The sequence below is a fragment of the Poecilia formosa genome, unplaced genomic scaffold, assembly GCF_000485575.1.
Source record: "Poecilia formosa unplaced genomic scaffold, Poecilia_formosa-5.1.2 Scaffold128, whole genome shotgun sequence".
Taxonomy (NCBI): Eukaryota; Metazoa; Chordata; class Actinopteri; order Cyprinodontiformes; family Poeciliidae; genus Poecilia; species Poecilia formosa.
In genome coordinates, this window is record NW_006800067.1 from 598,275 (window position 1) to 617,844 (window position 19,570).

At 39.7% G+C, this 19,570-nt stretch overlaps 1 protein-coding gene across 1 annotated transcript in view; it reads right to left on the reverse strand.

The window, feature by feature from the left end:
• Positions 1–2,281: 2,281 nt before the first annotated feature.
• The window catches only part of ctnna1 (catenin (cadherin-associated protein), alpha 1), a 71,646-nt gene continuing 54,357 nt past the window's right edge, over positions 2,282–19,570 (reverse strand). Inside the window, exons 16-18 of the mRNA XM_007561539.2 lie at positions 17,760–17,865; positions 4,742–4,876; positions 2,282–3,876 (exon numbers count right to left, since the gene is read on the reverse strand). Of these exons, the coding sequence (XP_007561601.1) occupies positions 3,586–3,876; positions 4,742–4,876; positions 17,760–17,865 (532 nt within the window). The 3' untranslated portion in view covers positions 2,282–3,585. The remainder of the gene's footprint in view (positions 3,877–4,741; positions 4,877–17,759; positions 17,866–19,570) is intronic.

Consider the following 19,570-nt stretch of genomic DNA (forward strand, 5'->3'; position numbering starts at 1 on the left):
TTCACAAATATGCAGACATTGTTTCTTTAGAAAGTTATTTTAGGTTGGTACTAAGCCTTGTGCTACTACTACTGAGGTTATGACTGGGAAAACAGCAGAGTTAAAGCCCACACACCTTCTGGTTCTGTTTGGTTGAGCTGTAAATGGACTTTTTTTTTTTTTTAAATTATTTGTATACAACTTGCAGGCAAGTGTTTTGGGGGTGGTGTTTGTGTGTGTGTGGAGAGTGGTACGATGCATGTTCCATTTGCTAGTAAAAATATAAGACTTTGAAGATAAATAAGGTGAATCCAGGTTTTGTGTGAGCCCCGTAATGAACTGGGCTCGCTGAGAAACTCGTTGAAAAAGAGCCATCGTTAGTGCTACTGAGTCACACTGAGCTTCTTCCGCTTCGAGGTCAAAAGCTTTAAGAAAGCTCTCCACGGTGGTTCTTCCCTCCATGCAGAAATGTTATGAGTAATGACTCATTTAGCTGCGTGGTTCTGTACTCTTGTAGCCCGTCTGAGCTTATGTTACTATTTTCTAACATTTTTAAGTCCCATAATATACCCTGTGGGGGGTATTAACCATTTCTCAAGATATTAAAGGTTTTAAAAATCATTTGAGCTCTGCAAATTTGCACCAGGGCCCCCCGGTGTTTATTTGAGCGTTTTATCCACCTCTGTGGGCCCCGTTGACTAAATATGCAAGTGTGACTTGCATTTGTATTCAGCCTCCCAAACAAATAAATTTGATTATCATTTGTTTGTTTTATTCAATCGTTACAGGGTAGGGGAAGAGCTGGTGCTTGTTACCAGGTCAGCAGTCTATTGCAGCTTGGCGCAGACAGAAAAATCGCATGACAAATTAAAATTAACTTGATAATTCCCAATCTGATTGATATTTTTTTTAAGGGGAATTTTGTTTATGTTAGACAGTTTTATTCATGGCTTCTGTTGTGTTTTTATTTCCCTTTTATTTATCGTTTTTGCTGGTTGCGTTTTATTTTGGATATTTAAAAATGTCTTCCAGTTCCAGTGTGGAGTGTTCTCGACGAAATTACATTTTAGTAGTCAGAGAGCAAATTTGCATTATTAACTATCAACATATTACTTCAAAACAATTTATCGCCCAGCAAAATTTATGGTGATTTGGCCATTGGTGACGGTTTTAACAAATATCTTTATTTCCCCCACCTGTTGGCGACTTGCAGCTGATGTTCTAAACCCAAGCAGCGTTGGAGACATTGGTAACGATAAAGAAAGACAGAAGTGTTGACCGGAACTGATGAGCATCACAATTTTAATTAAAATGATATTTCTAGTGTCATGCAGCCTCAGACCTTATGCAAAATAATTGAGAAAATTTAATCTCAGCTTCCATTAGCTGTAGCTTCTTAATCATCATAAACGCTTGATGTAGAAAATCACAATCGAGTTTTGCTGATTGAAACGACTCAAGCTTCAGTTTTCAAACGGAACGAAATCCTCATTTTCATGAGATGAACATCGTTTGATTGTAATGTGAACTCTGCAGGCGTATGACAACTTGCCGTCTTATTGGCTGCAACTTCTCGAATGCTAAAAGGCCTGACAGAAATCTAAAAACCATTTAAAACAAGCTAGAATTTTTTTTTTTTTTAAACAAAGAAGCCGAGCTAGAGTCTGATAGAAATCTGTGACGGTACGAAGACGTCGTCTCAGCTCAATCACGTCGCCGCGACGCTTCAAGAATGAAACGTTTTGTTCCAAATCTCGTCGCTGCGGTCGCTACGAGTCAGCGGCGCAACACGAAACGAGCCACTTACCGTCAAAACGGGCTCATTTTTGGTGAGAAAATTAACCGCGGCACCAGAGCATCCCAATTACATGTTGAAACAGCATGCTGTAGACTGCCCCCAAGTCAGAAACGAAGACTACTGGGAGATATTCATATATAATTCATTGTTATGAAATGGTGCATAGTTGGTGGGAGAAAAGTTACTTGAGATGGCTTTTAATTTCCAAATGGTAAAATGTAAAACAACAGATTAGAAAATCCGGAAAAGGCAACAAACGTATTGCATGAAACAAAAGCATGAGAGTAAGAGTGCAGCACAGAAGAACGCACACCAGACGACTGGATCGAGTTTGTTTATTTAAGATAGAAATCAGGCACATTAATATAAAGAAATGTATGCACTAATAGGTCAGCTCTCAATAATAATAAAATCCACAGCAAATTATTTCAACTCAGGACTCAAACCAAATAACAGAGCAAAAGATGGGGAAACAATCCACTGACATTTTTCTTTCCGTTTCGGAGTCCAGTAACCTCAACATGTCCCTCCGGCTGGAGTTCAGATGTTATCAGCAAAGCAAAGGTCCGTCTCCGAGGCGAGAGCAGCAGAATCTCAAAGCGCTGCTGCGGACCAACGACCTGCTCAAGAGCAGAAACCTGCACGACCCCTCTGCACCTTACAGCTCCACCCCACTGGTTTTAGTTAGAAAAAAAACAAACAAACAAAACCCCCACACATTACAAATTTAAAAAAAAAGAAAAAAAAAAGACATTTAATTTTAAAGCTCTATCATCTGGAGAGAGAGAAAAAAAAAGGATTTATGGTTTTATAAAGATTCTGATATAAAATTTTTAGTGTTCAAGCTCAAGGACGAGAAGTTTAAAGGCAAACTCTACACAGCAAGTAGAAAAATATTGATCCCGTTAAACTGAAGCCATTCAGAACGTGGAGATGTTTGGTCTCACTAGTAAATGAAGCTCATTGGCTTTGCAAAGTACCGACGCACACTCCGCTCATCCTGCAGCCCTCCGAGCTCTTCCAAAACTCTCAGGAGTTCGGGAAGCTTTAAAAAGACAAAAAAACAAAAAGAGCTCTACAGTGAGCAGCAGTGGTGTCAGTCTGAATACATGAAGTCGTAAAATAAAACAAAGAACAGCCGACAATGATCGGGATTTGAGACGAGGGTTTTATAAAGAAACAAAATTTAACTGTTCAAACTTTAAAGTAATGACACAAATGTGATAAGTTTAAAGTTATTAGACGTTTAGTGGCTTCTGAACATTATTTTAGGATTTATAAATGCAAGCACATATAGAAATGGCCTGAAGCTGGTTTTTTATGGAAGACGAACGACTGAATATCTCACTATTAAGATTAACAGCTACTGCTTAAGAGAAAAAAAAAAAGAGAGAAGCTAATTTTGCATAGCTGATATTTGCAGTCTGTCAAACACATAATGGAAAACCTTACAGCCCCATAGTTTTACTTAAACATGTTTAAAAAAAAAAAAAAAGATAAAAACAACAAAAAAAAAAAAAAAAAAACCCCTCGGAATTACTTTCTGTATCCACATTTTCTTCTCGTATACATGAAAAAAAAAAAAGTCCTGTCCTGTTGGTTTCCCTTCTGACTGCACTTTCTACAGAACAGACGGTTAATGCTGCAGGTTGAAGCAAATCTGAAAGTTAGGAATGAGGCAGTGGAGGAATACAACGGGCCAAACCAAGACGAACAAATGACAGCTCTTTGATTTGACTCAATAAAAGGCTCAATCTATGCTAAACTTTTGGGTTACATACTGACGCTCTCCCTCCTGGGGGGGTTCTCTAGATGCTATCCATGGCTTTGAACTCGCTCAGAGCCTGCACAGGGCTGACGTGCTTCTTCTGCGAAGATCTCTTGACTTTGTTGGTCTGCCCGTCGTCCTGCTTCTCTCGCTTCACCAGCGGCTTCTTCTCGGGAGCCTTCATTCTCCAGGAGACGGCGGGCATGTTGAGCGCCTCCATGTTTTTGTTCTTTTGGTACTTCGTAGAGGCGACGTAGGAGGCCTTGACGGTGGACACCACGGCGTTCATCAGGTTCTTGGCTGCCTGAATGAGGGACATGGCGCTGTCCAACTAAATCGAGAAGAGAGAAGCTGTTAGCGTCAAGCAACCGCGAAAACGAAAGGCTGCCGCGGTACTTTTTAATTTTACACAATTTGAATTCGTGTAAACTGAAAAGTAACTCGCCTTCCCTCTTAATGTCTTCTGGTTTTGGGGCCAAAAACTTAAAACTCAGACGTATGCAGCGGAGGATCCCTGGCGTCTGGCGAGTTTCAGAATATCTAAAAAGGTCACCCTAATTTAATCTGCTCGCTTAACGGCTCCAGAGACACTAGTGACACTTAAAAAATGCTGGAATAATAGTCTCGTCTGTGTTCCTTCAGGAAGAAGGGCAAAAATCACGACACCCTGCTCACTCAGGTATAGTAATGTAGACATTTTAAACTGGAGAGTAAGTGCTTAATTATTGCTTAAAGGCTTTGAATGTTGCTAAGCTGGAAAGCTTAGAAAACATTTGTTGAACGCAGCCGGGCGCGTTTGAGACATTTATGCCGTTTTTGTGGAAAAAGAATCAGCCCTTGTTTTGGCAGGCTTTGTCTTTAAGAATTTGTCATTGATTTTAGCAATAAATTAAGCTTCAGAAAGTAAGTAGTGCGTTCAATTTAATCATAATAAATGCATGTAAAAAAAAAAAAAAAAATCTGTTTAAGCCTCAAATTGCAAGGTGAGCAACTGTGAAGCATCAGAAAAAACAATGACTGTTCCGTCTGCTATGGAAAGTTGAAATGTTTTTATCAGTCACTTTGGGTTTTTTTTTTGTCTTTTTTTTTTTAAACGGCATCACTGACTTCTTCTGCACTCATTAAAATTTGTCCGTCAGCGTGAAAGAAAATTATGCTTGGTTTAAAAAAAAAAAAGAGGAAGAAGCTGGACTCACCCCAGAGACGACCAGCTCCCCTCCCAGGTTCTGAACTTCAGCCTTGACTTTACTGCAGATGTTGAGCTGATGGCAGTACAAGGCGATGCGCTGCAGGTAGGCGAGCAGGTCCTGTTTGCAGGAAGAGTCGGGACACTGTGGGAGAGACAACAGAAACACGGTTAAGTAATGTGGAAAAACACATTTGCACATCTGAGTAAAAATTATACGTCTTGAACTGGTTTTACAGAGAGGGAGAGAGAAAAAAAAAAAGAAAAAAAGAGTCTTTGTAGCTTTTGTTGCAGACACACTAATGTGCATATCTGTGTACTTTTTCATTCATCTCACACTTTATCAGGATAAGATAGTAGCAGTGTGACAGGTAGACACCCACACTATGAGCGCGCTCGGAGCCAAAATGACAAACACACGCCCACAACCTGCTGTCTCGTCTTCACGAGGTTACAGTGTGATCACTTAACGCACAATGCAAATTGTGCGACTGGGCGAAAAGTGCTGTCAATCAGCTGCTGGCGGGGGGCGTTCCGCTAAAGTCTCTGTTACAGTAGACGGGGAAAAGAAAACAAACAGGTAAAGTTTAAGATTGCATGTTTGTTGGAAGGCAAAATGCAAAATGGTGCGAAGATATGAATGAAGTATTGGAGAAAGAACTCGGCTTTGTCAGACTGGTATTATTTTTTGCCTTATTGCTTAGTTGTGGGGCAAAAAAAAAAGTCTACTGTAATTACCATTTACCACCATTATTTCTTGAGTTTGGAAACCAAAATAAATTGGTTTTATTATGAATTAATTAATTTCTTGTATTTTTTTTAATTATATATTTTACAGTTTAGCCAATTTTTCCACCCAACAGTGTCTAAATATAATTTATATGCAATTTTAACAGTTTGTAGGCAAATATTAACACTTTTATAAACCCTCTGCCCCACAAAAAGAAAACAAGTAAAATAACAATCAGTATCAAATGTTCATTGCATTAGCTTGTGACCTATACCGACTCACCAAAAAACAACATTCAGACACCTCGTTCATTCATTCTTGTCAGTCTTTGTGATTTATGACAACAGAAGCCGTTTCTGCAGGTTTCAGAAAGTTGATATTTTCAAACACTTTCCTTAAAAACACACATTGCTTTTTTTATTTGTGTAGAGAAATATCTCCTTTGGCACAGATGGCTACAAAGGAGCCATCTCCTTTGTATGGAGATGTATCTCCAATAGACATGCCCGGAACGTATTAAAGATCTTTGCACAGATCTTTAATCTGCATAAAGAGGATGCTAGTGCTAGTTCACCTCCTGCCTGTACTGAGATGACTTTCTAATAATTTAGTTAGTTTTTAATCTGCGTTTGAGTGCAGATTAAAATTTTACAAGAAACAATCTACACACCTTTTTTAAATACTTTCATTTTTTAATGTCGTAATTTTTAAGTACTAGCCTTTCAGCTGCTTTCTGGTCAGTTTTTCCACAGGGAGGGGAAGGAAAACGGCGCCTCAGCTACGTTGGTCCATCAATTGTTCTTTTTCTGTGAATCTCATTGGAAAATTATAAAAGCTTTGGGGGCCAGGGGATTTGTTTGTGATCACATCCACATTAAATTACTCTTTTCTGCATTGAGGAAAGTCATAAAGGACGTGAGGCAAAGTCATTTGATTTGTCAATTTTTTTTTCTTAAATCGTTTGGTTTGAAAATCAAAATAAAACTTTGATTATTTGCACCATCCTAGCCTCCTTTGTTGTATGATGCCGATCCTAAATGGAGGGCAGTATTGGCATAAAAAAAGCAAAGTCCCAGACCTAAATGAAATCTGTGAGTAACAGAGGGCCGGCATGGAAGCTCAAGCTGTGCCAGACAATGATTTTCACACCGTTTGGTTGGTGATCAGCAGAGGCATTATGAGTGAGGCGTTTTTGCAAAGGTGGGGGACAAGGACTTGTGAATGAAATGAAAGCGTTTGAAACTTCTGGCAAAAATCATTTGGAGTCCTTATAAGATGAACCCCAAGTTTGAAAAGCCTCTAATTTCGGCTTCAGAGAAGAGATAGTCAAAAGATGGCTTGGTGAACACAGCCACTAAATTACAGCCAGAACCTCCCCACATCAACTTCAAGAAATACATTATCATAAAATCCACTTTAAAGTGGCAGCATGTGAAGAACCCCGTAAATGCATCTCATTTAGCACTGGCAATCTCTTTGAATCATTTTATCTCGTCGTAATTAGACTTGGGCTCCACCGTTTCCAATCCCTTTCCTGGTTAGCTAAACAAGCCCCCTGCCAGCACAGTAATTAGGCCACAGTACTCTTCTTAGCTGCTCATCAAGTGAAGGATGTAAACACTTTGATGGGGGCCCTGGCGCTTTAGATCAGATCAGAATGACCTGAGTCACAAATGCTTTATCAGTAATGATCAACAGACAGACTTCGGTACAGATCACAGCCTGCCAGCTTTTTGCAACATCTACTAAACACACTAGATGCTACAAAAAAAAAAAAAAAAAAAAAAAGATCATGGCTGACAACGCGAGTGACAAGGCCAGAAGAAAATACCGACTTAAATGCCAGTGTTTTTAGGAACTCGGCTCTCTGAGGGGAATATCCTTTAGAAGTGTCTCAAAAGTGCTGCGAGAAGGTGAACTTAACAGCAGTCCATCTTTTAATTGCCTGAAGTTGAGAAAAACAGAAGCTGGGAAAATCAGTGCCGCGCAATCGACTCGTCGAGTCTGCATACATGTGCTGAACAATTAAGCATTTTTAAACAGCTAAACAAGAAAATGATGGTCAGGAACCGTGCATGCCCCAGTTCACTGTGCAGACATACACCAACATTTTGAACGTTACCTTAAACAGGGTATATCTGTATAGTTCATAGAATAGAAGTGATGCTGGCAGACAGAAGGCTACTGCACTTTTGAATTAGCCGATAGCCTGGCTAATTCACTAGCTAATTTCAGCCGGTCACACTTGTGTTACTTTATAAAGACATCAAGGGCAAAAAGTTATATTCAATGCAATGAACATTTGAAAAAATAAATTTGTGGATATTATATTTTTGCTTAAGAGCATGTATAAAAAAATGATTATAGATAACGTTTAACTGTAACGTACTAAACCGTTTTTGCAACAGTACGAACAATGGCTCCTTTCTTGTCTTAAGCATCCGATCAATTTCTACATTAGCTTTAAAATTTCAAGTAAACACTTTAACTTTGATACTTTTACACAAGGTACACCTGCTGTGAGAATTTTTCACAGGCCTAAGTACTCGGGACAGCAGTATATTTACTCTCCTTACAGAAGCGCACCAACATAAAATGTTTCCAAAATGGAAAGGGAGGAAAGGGAAATGGGAGGAATCTTGTTTTTCGGACAACTTCAAACAGACTACAACTTGTGTGACACATCTAATCCTGCTGAGCGCATCGGTATCCCTGGTGGGAGTGTGGAGTGCTCCACTGAATATGGTGGACTCACTACTAGATATAAACCACGCGGCATACATTTATTTATGAACTACCAGGCCAGCATTAGTGCTCATTCACACACATCTAATCAGAGCATTAGAGAACACAGAAGAGTTCAATTATTAATCATTATATTTGCAAAGTTCTCACCACAGAATATTACTCTGAATATTATTGAGCAGGCTAAGAAAAGAGACTTGCCACTTTTATGACAGGAAACTATGCACAAAAAAAAAAAGGCAAGGGGAAATAGAGCTGGAGGGGTTGATCATGGTACAGGAGAGGAGCAAAACATGGCTGCTGGACTGGTGAAAAGAGAGGTAGTACGGAAGGTTATAAACAGCAAGAAAGAACCAGAGAAAAATCAGGAGAAAAGACAAGGATGAAGAGTCAGCCAGAGGGAAAACAGTGTGGAGGAGTAAATAAGGGAGAAATCCGATTGGGGAAAAGAAAAAAAGAAAGAACAAGAGGATTCAACTAAAGTTGGGAGGGGCATTCAAGTCAGAGTGAGACAGCAAGTGCGCGAAAAACGTGCGCGCGCAGAGGCACGGATGCAAATGCAAAGACCTGCGATGAGGCTGAATGCAGCAGCCATGCTAATGAAGGCTCGGGGAAGTGTTCAGACGGCAGAGAGCAGGGCACTGTGAAAGCATCACTTGTGCTCATACTCGCTTCAGCTGCTGGCTTCCCTCAGCACTCAGGAAACTCTGGAACGCCGCTCCCGCTGTCACATGCGAAAGCTGAGGTCGTACCGAGAGGGCCGAGGGAAACTGGGGAAATTGTTTTTTGCGAAGAAAATGGAACGTAACGCTTTTGATCGTTCAAGATGGAGATTAAACTATCTTCAGCCATGTTGAAATAACAAGACTGCTCGGCAGGAAATTAACATGTATGCAACGTCTTAACTCACAGGCCAAATAATGTCAGCACACTGGCTCAGATCATGTGTACCATTTCTTAAGTCTGTAACAAAAGCTGAATTTGATACAGACTGAATTTCAGTAAAACTTGTAAAAGAAAAAAAAATACTTAATGACATGAACTTTAACTGCACACAGCAATTTATTTATTTTTTTTTTATCAGGCCCAACAAAAAGAGTCCCTTAGGTCTTACATTGAGTGTGTTTGTGTCCAGTTGTAGAAAGAGATGAGAAAGCAGAAAGAGGTGGAGGAGAGACTTCAGCACATAATTCTTTTCAAGGCAAACTAATAGAAAAGGTGAGTCACCACCTAAAAAAAGGAGCCAGCAGTGCAGGTTGAAATGTCAATGATTCCTGTATAGTTCTTGTCCTTAGTGCTCGCTTCTAAAAAAATAAATAAATAAAAAGTAAAGTCAGGTCAAAATGTAGCTGAACGCCATTTAGATATGCTAAATTAATCTGCGATACATCAATGGCTTCATACTTAAAAGGGATCCAGTTAAACTGATGGTTTCAATTTATCGTGCCTCCTCTCCAATGTGCAAAAGCGACTTTAAGCAGAGTCCAAAAAAAATAAATAAATGAAAAAATAAAAACTCGAAATGTTTCATTAATCTAAAAGAAAGTCCAGAGAGAGAAAACAGGATGTTGAAGGAAACCCCATGACAGTGCCGTGTATAAAGTAACAACCTCTTTATACACGGCACTGTATAAATGATGAACAGGACGGTCAGGTCTCATCAATGGAAATGCCATGCAGTTCCACTGGATTCCATTACACAGAGGCGAGACGCGCCGGGCGCCTGAGCCGCCGCCAACCAGCGCTGACCTTTCAGGACGCATCACCCAGAGGAAATGCCAGTTTCCAATATTTACTGACAAGGCCGCATCCTAATGTGTCGCTGCCAGCAACCTGGTGGGGAGCGCCGTGGGTAGTGAACCCAAAAAGTGTTTTCGCGCGTTTGCTTATCGCTTTCTGCATGCCGCGAGAGCATGTAGGCCGCTGCAAGGAGATCCGAGTAGGTGAGCGCTTTCTATCGCAGGAGGAAATGACTAAGCGCTACCTTGTAAGCATTGGCATTCAAAAAAGTAGAAATGAACTTATCTGGAATTTGTTGCAGATCCATGATGGACGATTATCCTAAAGGTTTGACCAGCCAATAGCAATATTGTCAATTAGTATTTTTATTTTGGTAGCTATATTATGACAGGGGCAGCGTTGAGAATAATTTTTCTAGTCAGTCGTGAACAGGCAACATTTTAATACAATAAGCAGAGTTGATGTCAGAGAAGGTAACAATATATATATATATATATATATTTGAAGATAACTTCAATATAAGTTATCTTCAAATACCAATTGAAGCAGCTTATGACGACCTGAAACTACATGAGGTTTTACCATCATAGGGGCACCTAAAGTTTTACCAGGTTAAAAAGTGCAAGTAACAACAATACCTATGTCTGACAAATTACTTATTATATTACATCCCTGCTGGTTTATTATTCTTTTGAAGTGAAAAGAAAAAATTATCGTCCCTGCAGCGAACAGGCATTAAAAAAAAAATGCTGATGCCTCATTCCTGTTCACTTCAAAATGAATTAGAACAACTCGCACTTTTAGATTTCTGCCAACAAGACAAGTTTCAGTTTATGTCTGGGTCTGCCCAGAAATATACAACCCTTGGCAAAAATATGTAATCACACCCCTAAAATAAGAAGGTTAATTCAGCTGTTCCCCCTGGCAAGACCAACTTATACTTTATAGCTAAATGTTCTTAATTTGTAAAAATAAATAATATGCCAGAGTATAATTAAGCACATTTAATGCTTTTCAATTAAAAAAAACAAATCAGATCAAGTAGATGCAAAAATATAAATTGCATTGTAATTTGCATTTCTAGAGCATATAATGACAAGGGTGAATATGCAAATGAGTCAGCAGATAAGAGTCCTTGTGGATCTGAAAAAGCTGTTGTGGGATTCTGATTGACAGAAAACAGTCATAACATGGGAGCTTTTCAGAGGAAACAATGGAAACCATTATGAAACGCCTCTGAGAAGATGACTTGTATAACATTTTGTTTGTACTTTGAAGCTCGGCATTGGTTGGGTGTAAAAAAAGAAACATGCAGGCAGAAATCTAAGCATCGAGACCAGAGGACTCTGGTCCTCGGGGCCTGATGTCCTACATGCTTCGGATGCGTCTCTCCTCTAAGACATCTGATTAGTTTAGTTTAGGTACAATTAAACAAAGACGACTGCCTGCAGACAACAAGCACGTCTCCAAACTCATCAATGTAGGATTGTGTGCCACATGAAGGCCTTGATGAGACGCGGTCATGGCTGAGTCTGTAAGTACACAGGTGCACATTGACATCTTGGATAATTCTCAATCCATCAATCAAAAGCAGGCTTGACAATGATATTTTTCAGGATGATTAAGTGAACAGTCGTGCTGAGGGAAGGAAGGTGCATTAAAAGAAGAGAAGAAAAGAGCTCAGTGTGGCCTGAATCTGTCTGAATCCCATTTTGACTGGAGATTTATTGTGGAAACTGGATGAAATTAATGGCAAGAATCCATCCAGCCAAAGGCTGATTTCACAACAGTTGTATAAGAAATTTAGAATCTGATGGATGAAAGATTAAACTCTTTTTAGCTTAGTTTAAATCCCAAGAACTTCAGTGCAATAAAATTTAGACAGATTGTACAAATTGTAATAAGCACTAATTGGGTGTTTTTAAACCCTTTTTTTTTGTTTAGCTTAAACATATTAGAGAAAACCAAGTGTAACAATTAAAGAAATGTTGCACCCACTAAATGTAGTCATTCTATGCATTTAGTTAGATCTGCATCCAGTGTTTGACATGATATCATTTTATTGTACAATAAATTCTTAATTTCTAACAGTGGACCTGACGTTTGGATTTTAAGACACGAGATATTAATTTCACCAAGTAAGATGTTTATAGACAAATTTTCACCATAACCCAATGGATCCCCGAGTTATAACTCAATGCACACCACCTCACCTGGGCCTTTAAACTTAAATTACAGCTATTGGTTCAGAGTTTAGCTTAATCCAATAAGACCTTACATAAACGACTCTTCAGCCTGCGTCTAATAGCTGGTGCTAAAATGTTACAGCGTCTACAGAAATGCAGAGATGTCATAGATAAACAATCCTTATTCCCTCTGGAAATAACAGTCTGGGATCGAAGACAAAGTTTGAGGAGATAAAGGAAGCAATGCACTGAAGAGACCATTTTATTTCTCTAGGTAAGAACTATGATTCAAGATATGGCTAAGCAGTGACAGGAGATGATCAATCCCAAGCAGTGGCCTGAAGACACTTCAAGATAAATACAGTTTCATGAGAAATGCTTACTAGACTGGAATTTAAAAGCTATAAAAATAGAGCCAGTATAAACAGCATGGTGGTAAAATACAGAAGGCAGAATAAGGAGAAACGTGCACCGATATTATTGAAAACACGAATAAAATCAACACAGAGTCGCACATAAATGGCCGATTTCACAACAGTTGCACATAAATGTTTGCAAAATGTTTGTTAAACTGTATTTTCTGTGTGCAGGTGCAACCCAAAAATTAACAAAAGAGTTGATTTACATATATTAATTCAAAAAGTAAAATTCATTTATGAAACTCAAAGTGCTGATTTTAATGGGTTATAACATTTAATTTCCCTTTGGGATCAATTAAGTATTTTTTTAATTGAATTTCCCAGCTATCCAGACAACTAAAGAGCCCCATTACCTGCTTTAATAACCATCACTGCGTCTGATCAACAAAGTCCTCTGACCAAAAACCCTTAACAAGTCTAAGGAGGATTGTTGAGATGATGATGAGACATCAGAGCCAACAAAAGCTGAAAGCCGCTATGAAAAGCAGCCTGTTGTCGCTCAACAGTTCTCAGTTGTGTTGCCATCTTCACCAAATCCATTTTCAAAATGCTTCATATTTGGACTGAGCCATTTCCATTGCATTTGCAACAGGCCACATTACTTTAACAATGAGGCTAAAGGGAAAGTGGTGTGATTAAAAATTGAGGATTAGTAAAGTCAAAGCTAAATTACTACTCTGCAGACAAATAAAACCAAAGGGGAACAAAACACTTTACTCTATAATTATTTAAAACCACGAACGATGCATCAACACATGAAAATGTCTGAATTTCGACAAAGCAACGCTCTTAAAATTCCTGAACGTACTAAAAATCAGCAAGCGGAGAAAAGAAGAGCTCCACTAGATTAGTATAAATTGCAGTTAACCTGCGACTGACCCTTGGTCTGCTGAGCTGAGAATTTGTGGACTCTCTTGGCGATTTTACCTCTTTGCAGCAGCAGGTAATTTACAAGCTGTCTGCTGCAGAGTGTCTGGGGCCAGACCTGGGATTAGACTGTGACCAGCAACAGAGACTATGGATCACCATAAATCTTTACTGATTGAATGCAAATTAGAAAAGTACACTCTGTGTTGTCAGTATACATCATGAGAATGAAACTCCCATGGCACACACGAGAACAGAGCAAGCTTGCTGATTCTAGGACTATGCTAGCCCCTTCTCACTGGTGTTTCTTTGTTATTAAAGTGTTTATATGAGGAGAAGGCCATCTGCCAAAATTTATAGGCTACACAGAGGACAACACTTTTGTATTATAAATCTCAATTACGCAGCATTATTTGTTTACCAGGCAACTCGGATGAAATCCTCATAAGGCTCCCTGCAGAGCAGGGTCATAAATTCTTAATCAACTGCAGTGCAGACCTTTGTACAGCAATGACCTAAATCCTGCAGCTCATTTCTACACTACGCTCATTTCTTTAAAATTTAATATGGCTCCATTGCACATATTTAACAGTGTTAAAAAAAAAAAAGTCCAAACCACACCATGTCCACCTGCACATTTACGGAGAAGACAATATTCTAAAATCATAACCCTACATGGCAGTGTTATTAAAAAAGAAAAAAAAAAAGGAAAGGTGGGGTGAGATGTAGTTCTATCAGTCTGGGACCATCTGCCAGTGTGTTTTATAGGAGGAGCAAACCCTCACAGGCCCTGCAGGCCAGAGGCACAGAACGCAAGTGATTAATATGCCTAGGTTAATGAACAGTCCCAGCATTGCCTTTGCTCCTCTGACTCTGTCAGTCTGTGTGCATCCTAGCAGAGATTCACTTAACTACTGCTGCTGCTTGACTATGCCGACCCTCACCACGTGTGCCATGCTTTGGTGCACATGGATTGGTGGCATCTCCTGTTTTGTTAGAAGGTATGGCCCTAAATATAAACCACCAGCATTATAAAAAAATAAATAAATAAAATCAGAAAGAAAAAAAAAAATCTGCCACCTGGCAATTATGCTGCTAATTAAAAGGCGAAACACTCTTAATGGATTCATCTCTCCAGAGGGTTGTACCTCTCTCTCCACAAAAAAAAAATGCACTGCCCCCTTCTTTCCACCTCTCCAGTCTGAAGCCTTTTCTTTCCCTCTACCCCCACGACAGTCTCCAGGCGTCGTCGTCGACGTGTCGGAGGGGCTAAGAATCACCTGGTGCTTTAGTGTTTTTGGTCTTTGCCAAGATAGAAAGGCTAAGAGGGACAGCTGGATGGGTTCAGAGGCTGAAGGGGTCCTTACTCTTGGCTGCAACATCTGTTTCAACAGCCAAAGCTCCTCATTTATTTATACATTGAGTGCTTCAAACCCCCAAAACTTTTAAAAGGATGTCTGTATACACACACGCACCAACCGCAGATAATGCATAAAAGACAGAAACAAGTTTCTACAAATAGCAGAGGATAAAAGGGTAAATACTCCTCCAAATCTGATACATCTATGCATATGTGCCTACAGAGAACCAATGCCAGTCAACAGAAGCTTCTCATGCAGGCATGCACGGACCGACATACACAACTGCACAGTTGCCCATCTGTTTTCTTTGGGGGATAACACTGTTTTCATTAAAGCAAATGTGCATCTTCAAAAGCTGCAGCGAGGCATATAAAAAAAAAAAAAAGAAAAAAAAAAGTGACTTTCCAGGGCGGCTTATTCCCCATTCAGATGATTCAAATGCAATTAGGTCACCACAGGTAGGACTGCTACTTTGTGATAGACGTGACTCTCTAATATTAAAGATCTGAGGGCACCTTAAATAAAATATCAGACGTGCTGGGTTCTAGGAGGCCAGCAGCTCATTATGTCTGACAATGAGGGAAGCGAACTCGGCTGAAGCCTTAAAAGCAGATGTTTCCAGTTAGTGAAGGAATCACTGAATACAATAGTTGGGCTCCAACTAGAAACCAGACAAGTCATTACCGAGTCAGGAGGGAAAGACTTAACCTTTCATGAAGCAGCTACAGAGATTGTAATAAGCGCCACTGCTTCTCGCAAGTTTCCCCATAAACAAAAGTAAAGAAAATCTGTTTAAGTAACCCTGACATATAAAATACAGACACAATCAAGAGAAAAAGAGAGCGCCTTTTTACATGTCTGTGGTTTTGTTTGGATGTATTTTACATCATTAGGAGGAAATCCTCAGTCGTCATGCTTGTTGATTCAGTACATTGTGGTTTGCAGAAAATCTGTGCCCAGCTCTTTAAAGCTTCTTCACATCATATGAACCTAATCTGGACTTTGAACTAATCATTGTAGTACACTGACTTTTCTCTTTTTCAGCCATTATATGTTGTAGATTTGATGCTACATCACCAATTTGTACAAATCTTTAGCTGCCAGTCAAGAACACCTTGTATCTCTAATTTATAGATGACTGACAAGTGTTTAAAGTCTGTGGTTTCAAAACAAGCTCAAATCATCACTGTCCACCACCATGCTTGACAGCTGGAATGAGATTTGGTGCTGTGCTTGGATTTCATCCACCCAAAAGGTCATCGATTCAGATGCGACTCAGCAAATCCTGGATGCACCAATATATTTTTCTTTTTTTTAAGCCTTTATCCTTCAACCCATCACAGCAGTTCTTTTACTCCTCGTTCTACTGTCATGGACTTTAACAAGCGAGGCCTCTTGAGTACGAGATGAAGCTTTTGTAGTTTTGTCATTTGAGACTGGCACGGTGACCTTGAGGTGAATTTGCTGGGACGTCCACTCCTGGGAAGATTGACAACCGTCTAAAATGTTTTACAGCTGTGAATAATCTCTCTCATGGTAGGATGATTGACTTCAAGACATCTGGAAACAGACTTAGAACCCTTGCTCGATTGATGGGCAGCGACAACAGCTTCTCTAAGGTCGTTGGTAATGCATTTTCGACCTGCCTTTGTGCAAACACACAACAACGTGCATGAAAGCAGAAACTGCAGAAAGTCCTGTTTTTCTAACAGTAGCTACACCTGCTGATGATTAGTTAATCAAGTACATCTGATTAGCGGCACTGCTTTTCTATTTTTCTTTCTTAAGTCCTACTGAAGCAGCAGGAGTCTCATCTTCCACAGAGAATTTCCATTTTGTCTATCTTGGCCCAAACCGTGAGGAATCGGCCGTTTTTCCAACGCCTAGATGAAAACATTTTAAGGACATGGTGATTTCTATTTTGCCCTGATAAGAGAAATCCTAAAATTGAAAGAAGCTGTACCGTTTTTACCATGGCAGTACCTTTTCCACAATAGACAGCCCTCAAGCTATTAGGTTTTTGCCAACATGTCATCTGTTGTCAACAAACCAGAGTAAGAGACCGACGGAGCCAACTGTTATCCGAGCCGAAATCTGTGACATCTGAAGACTGTGTCCTTTCAGAGGCAACAGCGTTCCCGAACAAAAGTGGTTTTTAGAAGAACCCACAGCTGGTACCATTTCGACCACAGAAGCAAACAACATCCTTCCAACAGACAAGCTCTGTTGCAATTGTGTTCTGTGGCAAACTAAAGTTTTTCATGTTTTTAGTAATAAAATTTATGCATACTGCAGACCCAGATGCAATACGTAAGACTGTCCGTAAGTTGAAAGATGCATCAACTATCCAACAGTTTAACGCAAATTCAGTTAGTTGAATACATATGCTCCATGTCAAGAGCAAAAGTTTCTGAGGTAAGTTGCGGATGTTATAAATTCAGAGGATTTACAAGAACAGTAAATGTAAGATGTGCAAACCTCAAATAAATCTCAAGTACTATCATGTACAAAAACACTTTAACACTGCTAATTTCAATCTTTGCTGCCGAACTACCAAGGCAACACTACAAACAAATGTATGTTATTTGTTACAGCTGGGAGCAATTTAAACAGTATCTTATAACACCTACAATCGCGAGAGTAGAGTTCTTTAATTTTAGATAAATCCAAAACACTTAACAAATATCTATGTAGATCTAGAAGAACTCAGAGCAGACAAACACAGGTAGCACAGAAAGCTTCAAAGAGAGTGTTCAAACTCAGCCTCAAAAACCACAATTTCAGAACAAAACATGTTCAAAATGAGTGACAAAAGAATAAAATGGGGGGAAAAAATGACCATACCCAGAAGCACATGCATACCTTTCAGAAATAAAAGGGTTGAGACTGAACACATCTTACTGCAGGAGTTTACAGGGGTGGGCTGCACAAAGGTGTAGCTTACATCACCCCTCGCCTTTATGGGTTCATTTTCACTTACAAGGTCGGCGATGCTGCGTCCCAGTTTGTCCATTTTGGTTCCCGCTTCTGCAATTTTCTTGGCAGCTTTGATGACATCAGATGTATTTTTCAGTGGCCCCTTCCCCCTGAAGATAGAAGATGGAAACATCAGTCAACATTTTTTTTTCCTCTACTGGAGTCAGTGTAATGCAGCAGTAAAATCTCTGTAATGGAGCCCCTGCTTCTTTAACAGAGTTGTTTTCCCTCTGAAGCAGTAGCATGTCGTAAACTCTGGGGATTGTGCAGGTAAAAGCTTGAGGTATAAAAATTCATAACTGAGCACAATGATTACACATATTAAACATGGATGCATCGTTGGCATCGCAATGATCAGAGAAAACTATCAAAAATGCTCGACTACAAACTTTTTCAAGGTTATATAAGTAAACAAATGCAATTAAAAAAGTGGATAAAAAAAAAAAAAAAAAAAAACCTTATTGCCAGTTATTTCAAATGCTTGATAGTTGTTGTCACAACTAGTTTCAATTGTGTATTTATCTTTGTTAAATGACCCAATATACAATATCAATCCTTGCCCCTATTGAAACGCAAAGTCCATCCCAACACAGGTCAATCCAGCTCTGACCTGACCCACTGTAAAAGCTCGTCAGCTATTTGCCTTTTTTCGGTACCCCTCAAGGGACTTTGGGACACAGTTGGCAAGAGAGACAAATTGGATTCAAAGCTGTTCTCTCCAGGCTAAAAAAAAAAAGAAGAGCCGTCCAGCCCAGAACAGATGGAATTTTGTTTTCTGTTCTCTCACTTCCTCCATCCTTTCCTCCCGTCTCCAAACCTTCCTTCTCTTGTTCTCCCTCTGCTGCTGTGATGTTGAACAAGCCAGGGTCCTAGTGGGAAAGGCCATGCGTCAGAGCACATACTGGAAGTCCTCCAGGGACGAGACAACCCCTGGAGACGGAGCTGAAAGCATTGTGATGCTTTGGGAAGCGGGGGGGAAAAACAAAAAAACGCATACAGGCAAAAAGGCAGCTGATAGCACACTATTGTGGTTTGTTCTCAAAAAAGTACAACATAAAGGAAAAGTCACAACTGATTTATATCTGACCAGTAGTGTCCCCCCCTTTTTTTTATCATCTTTATATACAACCAGTGACTTATTCTTAGGGATTTGTTTCTACCAAGCTAGGAAAATAAACAGGTCTCAAAAACAAGACAAACTCTTTACAGGTGGTACGTTTCAGAATGTGCAGATAAGAGCAAAGTATAATTAGAGCTCCTCCAGGTGTGTGCAATGTGGCTGCTGGACATGTTACATGTACCCAAGACGACAAAATGTCTTATTCATGAACGCTGCCATGCAGCCACAAGCATTGCTGAAGTCGACATGAACTCCTCTCACACTCTGCAAATTTGTCAGGAGAGGTCAATTACCTCATACATCAACCTTGGAGGAGCTTCACACCATCTCAAGGTTCAAAAGACAATAATTCGGGCATAGGCTGAATTCACTGGCTACTGACCTTCCCTGCGAAGGCGTAATGTATGGATAGATTAGCTGGCTATGTGTGTGTGCTCTCTAAGACAAGCTTTGTTTGTGGGTCTGGGTGGAAACAACAGAAATGTGTGTTAAACACTGAACTGCAAGTTTTACCCTCAATCAGGAGCGTCATTGCAAAGTAACAAAAAAGGCGGCTGCGTATCAGCTGCAGTAAGTTTGTGAAGATATCGATTGTATTTTGGTTAAAATCAAGACTGAATCAGAGCAGTAGAGTTGAAACGCTGTACTTTATGGATTTACTTTGGACAAACGGTGAAGATTTGTGGTAAAGTAGT